Source organism: Triticum dicoccoides, chromosome 2B, assembly GCF_002162155.2.
Source record: "Triticum dicoccoides isolate Atlit2015 ecotype Zavitan chromosome 2B, WEW_v2.0, whole genome shotgun sequence".
NCBI classification, from domain to species: domain Eukaryota; kingdom Viridiplantae; phylum Streptophyta; class Magnoliopsida; order Poales; family Poaceae; genus Triticum; species Triticum dicoccoides.
This window is the reverse complement of record NC_041383.1, coordinates 17,463,084-17,476,682: the sequence shown is the minus strand read 5'-3', so window position 1 is coordinate 17,476,682 and position 13,599 is coordinate 17,463,084. Positions and strand designations below refer to the sequence as shown.

At 47.9% G+C, this 13,599-nt stretch overlaps 1 protein-coding gene across 1 annotated transcript; it reads left to right on the top strand.

Moving 5' to 3' along the window:
• Nucleotides 1-334: 334 nt before the first annotated feature.
• On the top strand, nucleotides 335-5,135 carry LOC119366861 (acetylserotonin O-methyltransferase 1-like). The gene is made up of 2 exons (XM_037632557.1): nucleotides 335-1,173; nucleotides 4,624-5,135. Exons 1-2 carry the CDS (start codon nucleotides 379-381, stop codon nucleotides 4,924-4,926), a joined length of 1,098 nt encoding a protein of 365 aa, XP_037488454.1. The 5' UTR covers nucleotides 335-378; the 3' UTR covers nucleotides 4,927-5,135.
• The last annotated feature ends 8,464 nt before the right edge of the window (nucleotides 5,136-13,599 follow it).

The following is a 13,599-nucleotide window of genomic DNA, read 5'->3' as shown; positions in this document are numbered from 1 at the left end:
TAAATTTTGATTCTCATGTTTTTGACCCAAATTTTTATCAACCAATTTCGGCAACAACGCGTGGGTTATTCTCTAGTTTTCTATTGGTCGCAAGTACATTTACCTTTCTTTATTTATTTTCTTAAAATTAAAGTTATGGTCATACCTTGGTAGTTAGATTTTTTTTGTGTCACAAATTTTATTTGTATCTGTAGAAACCAAGAGCTGATCTGAACAGTTAGAGAAGTGAGGACAATATGTTCCAACACTAACCAGTTGGCCGTGTATAAAAGCCATTGGCAAGGCAAGGAGTACACGCACATCGAGCTTTCATTTGCAGTGAAGTTGTGTAGCTTAAGCAGCCTAAAAAAAGAGTTGTCAGCTTAAGGCCTAGGCAACATGACGCTTAAGCTCTTGGCCGAAGTGAGCCCGCAGGAGTTGCTCCAAGCTCTTGCCGAGCTCCAAAACCACATGCTCGGTTACGTCAAATCCATGTCGCTCAGGTGTGTGGTTGATCTAGGCATCCCCGAGGCCATCCATCGCCGCGGCGACACCGCCACCTTCGCCAACATCGCGGCAGACGCAAAGGTACATCCCGGTAAGGTTGCCGACCTCCAGCGCGTGATGGAACTGCTTACCACCTCTGGCATTTTCATCGCTACTGCCGGCGCCGGGGATGGTGACACCGTGGTGTATGGGCTAACCACGGCCTGCCGTTTCCTTGTCGGCTGGTGCAACCTGTCCCCTATGGTTCCCTTTTGCGTCAACCCTCTCGTCGTCTCCTCCTTCTTCAGCATGCCTGAATGGTTCAGGACCGAGCCCGAGGCCACCGGCGCCGGCTCCCTCTTCGAGCTCGCACATGGCTGCTCCCAGTGGGAGATGGTGAGCAAGGACGCCAGGTTCAACGACGTCCTCAACAACTCCATGGCCGCCGATAGCCAGGTCTTCCTCGAGGTCATTATTGTCGACAAGGGCCGCATCTTCCGCGGTCTCAGATCGCTCGTCGACGTAGGTGGCGGCAATGGCGCGGGCACACAAGTGATTGCTAAGGCTTTCCCGCGCATCAAGTGCACCGTCATGGACCTTCCTCACGTTGTCGTTGCCGGGCAGGCCACCGCCCGTGATGACAACCTGAGTTTCGTCGCCGGTGACATGTTTGAATCCATTCCATCCGCCGATGCTGTCTTACTCAAGGTATATACCCATCCATATCAAGCGCACGGTCTCTTCATCATTGTCTCACATGTGATTCATTGCACTCTTATTACTCACTCAAAACTGGTCGACAACAGGTGTCACATTTATTTCGATTGTGATCTAGTGTGCAAAAAGGAAATAAACTAAAATGGTATTAGTTCCTCCCTTCACAGTACGTAGTAGTACTTAGATATCCAGGGCCTACTAGCCATAAGAAAAGACACATATACCCATATTTATTGACAGGAATGCATTATACAGCACTCGAAACTCTTATGTTGCCACAATTACCAGTAGATGATGAAAATAATAGAATACCCCCACTTCAAATTTTATCCGTGGACAAAAATTACGTAACTTTATCCATTCTGAGGAAACTGGACAAATATTATGCTCTACCCGAAAACGGTCATGATTGAACAGAACGATTTGAGGGAGAAAACAAGGGTGAAGACAAAACGAATATCTATGTGTGTGTAAACGGTCATGATTGAACAGAACGATTTGAGGGCGAAAACAACGGTGAAAACAAAACAAATATCTATGTGTGTGCGCACACACACACATACGCTGGCGCTATCGTGAGCGAGCGCGCAGAATGCTTGCCGCTCCGGCCATTCCTAATTAAGCGGGCAGGTCGCGTCTGGAAGGCCTCCCCTCCACCACTAATTTGTTGAGGGTAATGTTGTGTGCAAGAAAAAGTAACACGTTTAATTTTGTTATCATGCATGGTCACGACATCCCGACTATGAGGTCATTAATGAGTGACAGTAATAGATTAAGTATAGGTGGTAATGGACGTGGATTCTTTACAGTCATCCATGGTTTGATCCCTAATTTCTACATATAGTAACGAATTACTACATGCTCACTAATTGGAAGTAGTAAAAAAATGGATGGGATGGTAATTCTTTATCGTGCAGTGCAGTGAGTCATCAATGGTGTGATCCCTAATTGGTACATGTAGTAACGAATTACTACATGAGTCATCAATGGTTTGATCCCTAATTACTACATGATAAAAATTACTACATGCTCACTAATAGGCAGAAGTATAAAAGATGGATGGGGTGGTAATTCGTTACCATGCAGTGAGTCATTAATGGTTTGACCCCTGGCGAAGTGGTGGACTCTGGTCGTAAGTTGTTACGGTAGAAATTTCATGAACGAGCCCGCGGGGTTTGGACGAGCGCGCAGGGTTCGGCTAATTAGAGCATCTCCATCCGTTGGCCCCTCAGGGGGCGTCTAAAATCATCGTCTTGGGGTGAGCCGACGCTAAAAAAGGGCCTGGGGGCGAGTTGGCCCCTAGTCGTCGGCCCAGGCCCTCCCCCAGACGCGTCCGATTTTTTTTTAATTCAACAAGTTGGGCGAAGTTCGGTTAAAATAAGTCTAAATTTTGGCAAACTTTGGGATATATTGTTTCGCGACGCGTTTACAAACATAAACTAAAAAAAGAAATCACTGAAAGCGGAGTAGTCGCCGTCGTTGCCGCCATCATCGCCGCCGCCGTCGTCGGCCTTCTCCTCTTTGACGCGGCCGCCCTTGCTGGACCCCTGCCCGGCGTCGCCGTGGCGGACTGGTGGCGGCGGCGGCGGCGGCGCGTCGTCCTCGTCGCTGTCGTCGAGGATGACGACTCCTCCTTCTTTACGGCCCCGGCGGCGCTGCTCGAAGCGCCGCAGGGCGGCGATCTGGCGCTCCCGCTCCATTGGCGGCGAAGTAGTGGGGGCGCGCCGTGGCGTCGGGCACTAGGGGAACGGGCACTCCCTGTTGCTCAGCCTCAACCCTGTCGTCCCGGCGCGCATGTCCGGCGGCGCCGGGATGTTGGCCTCGAACAGGAGCCAAGACTCCTGTTCGTGGAGCGAGCGGTGGCCGAAGCCATTGGCCGCTGCAGAGTCGCCGGGGAAACGTGCGGCCATCGGGATAGTGAGAGACGGGAGGGGGAAGGGCTCGGCGGCGGCGTACGGGGAGAGGGAGGGCTCAGCGGCGGCCGCTAGAGAGGGAGAGCTCGGCGTCTAGGCTGGTGTGGCCAGTGGCGAGGGAGGCCGGTGGCTTAAATAGGCGGGCACGTGTGTACGCGTGGCGGAAGGGGAAGCATCGCCGCGCCGCCCAGTGACGCGCCGCCCGTGAGGAAACAATGGCAAGGCTGACCGGCGGCGGCAGCCTTGGCATTGATTCCTGCGGGAACCGAGGCGATGAGGGCGATGAAGCGCCCGTCTCGCTGACTCAGTGGGTCCGCGTCTGTTTCGCACCAAAATCACTTGCCCCGGCGCCCACGGACGCCCCCCAGCGCGCCGGGTTCGGCCTGGGTCTGCCGGCACTGATTTCGGCCCAGGCCGGCGAAAATCGGGCTCCTGGGGGCGCGACTGGTCCGTTTTTTCGGCGCCGGCGCGAAAAAAGCGCCTCGGGAGGCCGTTCTGGGGGCGCGGCTGGAGATGCTCTTAGCGCCTATACTGACCGGTTCGATCGAGCGGCCGGAGCGTACGCTAAAATAAATACGTGTATACGGCTGCGCTATTCTGAGTGTGTGCGCATTTTTAGTTAATCTATGCGCCGACCGCTGCTCCTAATCACGCGCGGGTGTGTGGGTGGCGGAGAAGGAAGATTTTGAGGGTAACGGCATGGGCAAAATAAAGTAACGCGCTTTATTTATTTCTATTACCATGTGTTGCTCTGATCTTGCGTCACTACTCATTGCTAGTAATATAGTAAGTACGGATGGTAATGGTCCTAGTTTTCTTACCGGATGTAAACAGTGGCTACTCATTGCTAGTAATATAGTAAGTCTGAATGTAATGGACCTTGGTTTTTTACCGGCTCTATAGTGACCTAAGTCTTTTACCAGCAGCGAGAGATGAAGGTTTCATCCCTATTCATTGCCAGTAATAGATTAAATGTAGGTAGTAATAGACATAGGTTTTTTTACCGACACTAAGACAACGATGTTACACATAGAGCAGTTTTGGTTGTAAGTGTTATGATCGATTTTTCCCACGTCGCCCGCACACTTCGACCTGGTGAGCGCGTCGGTCTAATTAGCGCGTACTGGTCGGCTCACTCGAAGCGGCCGGAGAGTAGGATTGGGCAGAATACGCGCAGGCATTATAAACAATATTTCACATATATACGACCTATTCCTGGGAAACATGCCCTTTGGTCTCTGGCTTGTCAAATGAGTAGTGTAATGGGTTGGATGCATGGGGGAAAACTAGTAATCCATGGAAGATGATATTAACTGGTTTGAAGCTTTGATAGAATAAATTAAGGGACTACAACACAAAAAATACTTTAAATATAATTCATAGGATTACTCCTATAACTTTATAATCACATTTTCATGTAAAAGTAGCACAATAAATCCTTATAATGAAATTAATGTTTCCTTTTTCTTCTTCCACTAAATTGTTTTCTTTTTTTATTCTAAATTGTTTCTATATGTATATCTCCTAGAACATTTTGCATGACTGGGGTCACGACGACTGCATCAAAATACTTCAACGTTGCAAGGAAGCCATCCCTGCCAGAAATGCTGGAGGAAAGGTGATAATTATAGATATGGTAAGAGGATCTGCAAATGGAGATAGAAAAGTCAACGAGATGGAAGCCATACAAAACTCGTTCATGATGTATATCACCGGGGTGGAACGAGATGAAATTGAGTGGAAGAGGATATTTTCTGATGCTGGCTTCAGTGATGATTACAAAATTCTGCCAGTATTGGGTCCCTACTCAGTAATTGAGATCTACCCATGAAAGCTCGGTGAACTATACCATATTAATTGGCATGATAATAAGTTGCACACATACCTGAAGGCCGACACGTTCTACGTATGTGTCCATGAACTGTATGTGTGTTGTCCTTTCTAATATTATTTTAAGTGTAATCGTCTCTAGAAATTGTCACTGTATTTTATGAAATTATATATCATGGTGAGATCGATGATTGGGTTTTATTAGACCAAGCAGGACTACAATCTTTTTACGATATTTTAAAAATTGTTGTTGTTCTGTTTCTATCTTGTTCATAGGAAAATACTAGTGGTTGAAATAGCCACTCCTTTTGTTTCTTTGGAGTACTTCTGCAGAATCATATGATTATTGGACAAACATGGCAACCCGCCACTAAAGAAAAGTAGTCTGTGGCCGGACACCACTGAAGGTCTGCCTGGCAACCCGACAATGGTGGTTTCGTTGAGTAGAACTAACGAGTAAACATGTTGTCTGCTCTCTTTCTCATTACTAGGTGTATAGCCGTGATAGTTGTACACAATATTAAAAAATAATGTGATAGGTAATGTTTTTCTACTTTCAGAATAAATAATAACTTAAAATAAAAAAATAGTTGGTGAAAGTGTTTTCTTATGCTAAAAACTGCACCGGGGTCGATAGATTCAGCAAGTGTAACTCTCCATAAGAAAAGAAGACGGCAAATAACGTAGTCATGTGAAAAACTGCATCTTAAATATCTCATGCTCATGCTAGATTGTGTGTAATGAGCTGATGTTATATAAGCAGTACGTCCGTAATTCTATATAATGATACCCTCCCCGACTCTATAGCTAATAACCCACTTGTAGATCGAGATACCCTCTGCATCATCCAAGTTCTAATTGTAAGACAAATAATTGCCTTAACCAAGATGACATACTATTGTATTGCATGATTTCATTGGAGGCCCAACACAAATATTTAACCTTAGTGGCAATAATACATTGCAAGACTTTGCCATTTGCAATCATCACGATAGTATACTTACAAGATTAAGGCCAACTCATGCACGCCTTTCCCACTACGAACTACCCACCTAAACTGGCCAACAGAAAAAAAGTAAAGTAATATTAATTCACCATTGGAAAAAATTGTTTGTCTCTAGAATGGCTCACACTACCTTCTAGTCTTATACTGGCAATCATGCATGTCCAACACACATGTAAAGAAATATCAATTCAATATAATATAATATAACTAGCACTAGTACAAACGTAACAATATGATATTAGCTAAGCTTCCGTGGTGGGTCAAACAATGATCCAACACAAAAACACTATTCCGAGGAGGTTGGTCATAAGCCGTCATCTCTCAATTTTGTGGACCAAAATGGAGTGTCTGAGAAAGATAGTTATTAACAGGGATAGTGTCATGGAATTAACACGTCAGATGTCCTTAGTGTGAGGACTTAGTCGCGAGGCCAACACATCTATGTGGTAGCTTGAGAGGGGTTGAGCGGAATCGAGAGACGCAACACAAGACAAGGGTTTAGACAGCTTCGGGCCCCGGGAAACATCATCCGGTAAAAACCCTACATGCCGTTTGAGGCTAGATCTCATTATCATCATGAGGGAGTCGCCGTAAACCGGCTCTCCTCTAGTTGTGTCTAGCCCTAGAGATTGTTTCTTGCTTGTCCCTCTTTGGGGTGCCCTGCCCCTCCTTATATATGTTGAAGGGGCGGGTTACATGTGGAGTCCAACTCGTACTTTAACTTAAACTATTTTGACTTCCTTTCCTGGGCTTCTCAACGTCTGCCGGTTTAACATTGTCTGCCGGTTTAATATTGTCTGCCGGTTTAACAACACCTGTCGGTTTAACATTGTGTGCCGGTTTAACATTGTCTGCCGGTTTAACAACACCTGCCGGTGCTACCATCTGTCTCAACTCTGCCGGTTTAACACTTGCCGGTTTACCGTCTGTCTTAGCCATCTGTCTTAACTATCTGCCGGTTTACTATCCGCCGGTTTACCAAGTCCCGGCCGGTTTATGACTCCGGTCGGGCCATACCGCGGGGTATATCCCCGACATTATCCCCCAGTTTAATTTGGATTTATCCATGTTAAACTGATCATGATCATCCTTAAGTCCTTGTCACTTCCTTCTTCTAGAAAATCCGGTTAAATAGACCAGCTTCATAATCAATTTGCTGATATTTGTTTCTCATAGAAAATATATTGTGAAGAATAACTCCTTTGATTCAGCTCTCAATGCTTAAAAACAATTTTGGTCCTTGAAATACTCATCTGATCTTCAGCCGGTTTAAGAATGTAAAACTTGACCGGTTTACAAATATTGATGGCACCAGATCATAACTGTTTGCTGACATCAGCTTTGAAAATATACCTCTTATATGCTTATCACTTGTAGCCTCCAAGTCTTAAGAAGGTAGCATAGCAACATCTTAAGACTTGCTTCAATATAAATATCACAATCTTGAAGAAATCCAGTTTATTCATCTCAATCACTAGTCAGAACTGAGTATTCCACATATGTAGCCCCCAAGTGTCGGGTCATTTATGCAATAATGAGCAGGGACTTTGTAAATATAATCATGTAGATTTGAGCAATGATGTGTAGCCTCCAAGGGCCGGCTCAGTAAGATAATATTGAGCTGGGACTTTGATATATACTTCAATGAAAATAACATCATATGATGTAACCCCCATCATGGGGCTTGAATTCACGTCCACAAGGTTAAGAGCCTTGTGCTTTACCAACTGAACAGTGGACCCTTCAATATAATGAATAAAAAGCTTTGTACCTTGAATTTGTTTGACAGGAGTAATTGGTAGCCCCCAAGGGCCGGCTCATTATAATGTGATGAGTCGGGGCTTCAATAAGATGAACAAAGAATGACTTTGCATTAGCCCCCAAGTGTCATGGTGCATGCTTGCAGCGACATGAGACTTGCATATTTGATGTAATCTCAACTTAAATAATGTAGCCCCCAAGTGCCGGGTTGTAAGCCTGCAGCAACTCGGGACTATTCCTTCAATTGTAGAATAAAAATCATATCCATTGATAATATGATAGCCATTGTGCTAAAGCGACTTTGAAAACCTTAATCATAATACTGGTTATTGATAACCATAATAGAAATCCAGCCATGTTGGCTATTTGAATAATATACCCAATGATTTATAAGAGCATAATTCCAATGGCGCAATCCAAATATATGCTGGCGACTTATAGTCCAAAGCCAGGCCGGGTCAATAAACACCGGATTATAAGTGATTATGTACTGACAACTTGTAGTTGAAAGTCGAGCCGGGTTAATAAACACCGGGTTAATTTGATGACTGATAGTCATGACGGGTCAATAGACACTGATTCAACATAAAATTTATCAAAAGATAAAAATCTTGACAAAGGCAAATAAAACCGTGTAGTCGAGGCTTTTTGGGGGCTGCCAGGCCCAAATTCGAGGCTTTTTGTGGGCTGTCAGGCCGCTGAGTTGAACCATTTAACAAAGCCTTTTAAGATGGACCTCCAACTAACCAATCACCGTTTTAACTTTGACAAGTGCAGGGTCTCAATGAGAGTAACTGTCAAACGTTCGGAGGGTCGTGCCAGGATGACCTGGATAGGAGTGTCTTACTTGATGAAGGCGGGTTAACCCGGGGTTTTAGGTAAATATACCAGGCTTCCAAGCCGTGGGTCGATACCCGGCTACAAGGGTCCATTCAAACTCCTTGGTATTTGACACAAGGAGCCCCCAAGTAACGTGATGAGCTGTGCTCATTGGGTGCCTATGTTTGAGCTGTGCATGGCAACAAACTTTCTTTGGCCCCTTGGGTGTGAAGCTCCCAAGCTTTGCTGTGGCATGATAGCCGGATTACCAAAGTAACCAGAGCTGTGCTCTTATGATAATATTGGCTTGATAGCCGGATCAAGAGGGTAGTAACGCTATGTTCTCTTCGGTGAACACACCTATGTTTGAACAGGAAGCCCCCAAGTGATCATATGAAGATGAGCCCATAAGACAGGATACCCATGTTTGAACCGCGCGTCAGGGTAGCAGGTCCTCTTCGGCAACCTTTAACGTTTTGCAAGAGATAAATTCTTCTTGAACTGGTGGGAGATAACTTTCCCTTAAACCTGATATTAAACCAGAATCCTTCTTTCTAAGCCGGATATTTTCTGACGGCCTTTAAATTTGCACCCATATGGCGGTTTAAGGTCCTGCATTTAGATAATTTTGCAAGCCAGAGTAATTGCTCTTTTAAAGAAAGTAATACATAATATAAAAATATACTGGATGAATTTCACCTGATACGCCAGGCCAGTAGTTATCCACCGCGGAGTTGATGATCACCATGGTGAAGCGGAAATCAATCATGGGTGAATCCACCGTAGGAGCAGACAGATGAGTCGGCTGCGATATTATGGGCCGGTGCGGGTGGGCAAGTTGTCCTCCACATTGTAAACCAGTGCGGACGCGTGAACTCGCCGTCTGGTATTTTCTTTTTGTCGAATGAACGCGGACGGTTGCTTTCCTCCCCTATTTATCCTTACATAGGTCAGAGAGGCGCTGTCCACGGGCGGCTCAGGAGGCTGTGGTTGACCCATCATCCAAAGCTAGCTAGTAGCGAGTCAGTCAACCTAATTGACCGATTTCAGGTAGCCACACCATTCCTCTTCTTGTAGACAACACCATATCCGGGTTATTTTTACTCTGGCCATCACGTGGTCAGTAACCACTTTTTTCACTGCGGCCTTAGAACCAGAAGATAATACAAAGGCGCTTGAAACTATTTCCCAGCTCATCACTTTATCCCGTGGTCCTCATCCACACATTCTCGCCTAATCTCTTCACCAAGAGTACCAGCACACCATTTTCTCTCTGCATCTCATTGTCCTCCATCTCTCGGTCATGCTGGGCGCGCGCAGAGGCGGAGCAAGGAGCTTGAACACAAGCCTCGGCGGCAACTTGAGGCTGCAGTAGGAGCGCTTCAAACCGGCTCATGCCGACGGCGCTAATACACAGGGCAGGCGCAGTGCAAAGGCAGAGGCGAGAGCGAGGAAGCAAGGCCGGGCCGCGGTATAACCCGGCGAGGTAAAGCGGCAGAAGGAAACGACCGGCGCCTCGTGGTGATGGCGGTTCAGAGTTGAGACCACGGCCATCAGTCAAGCCGGCAATAGCAGTGAAGGCAGGGCATCGCGGTCACATCTGCGCGAGGCAGCGACGAAGCGGGGGCTGCGGGGCCTCTCGGCCGTGGTGACTTACGGCGACGGAGGAGGCGAATCCAAGGTGCGGCATTGCAGGTCGCAGGGGTGGCTCAGATGCGAGCGCAGGCGCTTGGTGAAGGCGCGTGGCGACTGCACCAGCCGGCGGGTCAGCGGGGCGATTTGAGGATGTGACCCGGCGGCGGGGTAGGGCCGGCCCGAGGTGGCGAATCAGGGCCGGCGCCTCGGAAGCGCGTCCGTGATGGTGAAAACGGCTCGAGGCCGTGCCGGTTCGAAGGACAAGACGGACGGCGGGTCGTGGCACGCTCCGGCCGCCCCCTATCAATCCGGCAAGGTCGAGGCACAATATCCGGGTCATATCAGCGCCGGGCCCATCCAAATCCCTGTCGTCTTCTTTACTTTAGCGATGGCGGTTTGTGCCGAGGTGGTGAGCCGGTGAGGCGAGGTGGAGCTTTAGTAAAAGAGCACCGGAGATGTACAGCCGCAGCAGGGACGGCCGGATGCATAGGCAGGAGAGGTGTAGGTGAGCGCGGCGACTTGGCCGAGGCTGTGCTCCAGGCAAATCATGGCCGCGGGAGCGGTGGTTCGTGCCGAGGTCGAACAAAGCGGATCGCGGGGTAGCTCTAGGCCTTAGCCGCGCATGGAAGACGCGAAGGGCCGTCCGGCGGCGGTAGCAGCAGCTCGCAGAGTGGCCACGGCGGCGACTCGGAGGGGGTGGCGTCGCAAGGTGGCTGACGGAGGCAGCACCTGAAGCCGGTCTGCGGCCGGTTCACGGCGAAGGAAGGAGAGGATGCAACAACGAGTGGTAGCTCTGGGCCGGTGAAGGGAGGCGAGTTGCAGCGAGCCAGTGGCGGACTAAGGCAACGGACCGGTTTGATGCGCGAGTCCGTGACAGCTTTTCAGCAGAGACGTCGGCTCATGGGCGGCGGCCGACGACTTTGCAGAGCCGGCAGGCGGTTTAGGACCATAGTAGGGCCAGTCTGGTGCTCAGCGGGAACGGCCATGGCCGGTTCTGCGAACAGAGGTGCATGCTGCAACCTGGCGGGGCGAACCGGACGGGACGGTGCTGGTCAGGGCCATGGCGTCTATGGCGGTTTAAGCGTTGTGAAGGTAGCAGGGCGGCTCATGGCACAGCCGAAGTAGTGAAAGGTGCATTGATAACCGCGTTGGGAAGGTCCAGCGAGAGGAGGCCTGCGAAGTGTGGTGACTTGACCAAGATCGGTGGTGGCAGCGAGTTCTGTGGTGACTCGGCAGAGGCTGCGGCCACACGGCCGTAGTAGCAAGACCCGCCAGCAGAGACGGAGGCCCCGATCAGTGCAAGATGGAGGCGGTTTGACGCAAGTACTGCAGCTGTATTTGCCTTGGGCATCAATTAAATATAATAGCTGATGTTTGCGTTGATGTGTGATGACGCAAAGCAATGGTAGCTTCTTGATCTTCAGGAGAGAAAGTAGTACTAATTTATTGAATTGATGCAATATACTCTCCTTAATTAGAGCGTTTTTGAGATGGCGGGCGGTGGAAATTTGTCTTGACCTCAGATCCTTGTGCCTTTGAGATGTTACTCCTTTGCCCGTTTATTTTTGTATACTCACGTGGACTAGTAGCAAAAACTGCTTTGGGACTTGGAGCTTTCCACTTGAGCATGGAGCAGCAGTGCGACGCACCGAAGCCAAAAAACTTGTCCTTTCCTTTCACGGGATCAACTCCTCGCGCTCTTTCCTTTCAACACCTTATCTTCTAACTGATGCCGACAGCTCCTGCTGATATGTTTGTTTTTGTCGCCCTATCCTCAGGGGTGGCAGTAGAAGACACCAAAATACGTAAGCGTTCGGTGCAGCCGATTCGCTTCAATCTCGACGGAAAAAGAAATCTCCGGATTGGATCTTGATACGCACAACTGTTTGCTTATCGGTCTTGGCGACTCCTGTGCGTAGCGGCGGCGATTCGGCGAATCAAACAAAGCAACCGTATTTTGGTAACTTTGATACGTGTAGATGAAAACCTCCTTTGCACTTAGCTATCTCGCAGCGATGAAGGAAAAGGGTGATCCGGCCACGGCGGATCGCCTGCTTGCATGCAACGGCGCACACAGATCTTAATTTTCTCAGACTTCCTAGATTATAAATTTTGAAGTTGACACAGATCTTTTCAACCCGGCTCTTCTTCATCCGAAAAATCACGAACTTGTCGATCCCTCGAAGAGATCCCTCCAAGAACTCAACACCACCGTGCGCGAGCCCCATGGTGGGCGCTAACTGTCGTGGAATTAACACGTCAGATGTCCTTAGTGTGAGGACTTAGTCGCGAGGCCAACGCATCTATGTGGTAGCTTGAGAGGGGTTGAGCGGAATCGAGAGACGCAACACAAGACAAGAGTTTAGACAGCTTCGGGCCCCGGGAAACATCATCCGGTAAAAACCCTACATGATGTTTGAGGCTAGATTTCATTATAATCACGAGGGAGTCGCCGTAAACCAGCTCTCCTCTTGTTGTGTCTAGCCCTAGAGATTGTTTCTTGCTTGTCCCTCTTTGGGGTGCCCTGCCCCTCCTTATATATGTTGAAGGGGCGGGTTACATGTGGAGTCCAACTCGGACTTTAACTTAAACTATTTTGACTTCCTTTCCCGGGCTTCTCAACGTCTGCCGGTTTAACATTGTCTGCCGGTTTAACAACACCTGCCGGTTTAACATTGTGTGCCGGTTTAACATTGTCTGCCGGTTTAACAACACCTGCCGGTGCTACCATCTGTCTCAACTCTGCCGGTTTAACACTTGCCGGTTTACCGTTTGTCTTAGCCATCTGTCTTAATTGTCTGCCGGTTTACCATCCGCCGGTTTACCAAGTCCCGGCCGGTTTACGACTCCGGCTGGGCCATACCGCGGGGTATATCCCCGACAGATAGTGTGGACCCGTAGTGGTTCAATCCTTTGAGGTCAGCGTTTGCTTGTTGTTTCCATTTTGGAGGGGTTCTTTTTGAAGAATCTTTCTCTTGGCTCATTTGTGGTCAAAAGACGGTGAATGGTGGGTATGTTGCAAGTCTTTGGCTGTGTTGGCTTTATCGATGTCTCGACTAGGTATTGATATTATGTCATTGTAGAGGCTGGTTATAATTGATATTATCTTGATATTAATACATTGCCCTTTGTCAATAAATGTATACAAACTATGCGTATAGCTCTACCATACTAGATGACCCATTACGTCCATGACGCAAGAAGCCAGAATCAAGAATTATATGGTTATTGTAGGTCATTCTAACTGTTATATGCGGGAGTAGCCTAAATTGATAGGAACATAAATAAATATAAGGTTATATGCACTCATACTTATAGTAGTTCAGATAGACAGTCCATAACACTTGTAAGAATTAAGGAAAGACAAACCATTGTGGAGCATTTCACACATGGCACAAAATATTATATCTTATCTTATATTTACTAATTAGACGCACCATACGAGGCTCCACG

Bases quoted from the DNA above. Each gene is read 5' to 3' on its own strand.
- LOC119366861 (XM_037632557.1), top strand. From the start codon at position 379: ATGACGCTTAAGCTCTTGGCCGAAGTGAGCCCGCAGGAGTTGCTCCAA. The intron at 1,174-4,623 runs GTATATACCCAT...TATATCTCCTAG, and splicing joins CCGATGCTGTCTTACTCAAG to AACATTTTGCATGACTGGGG.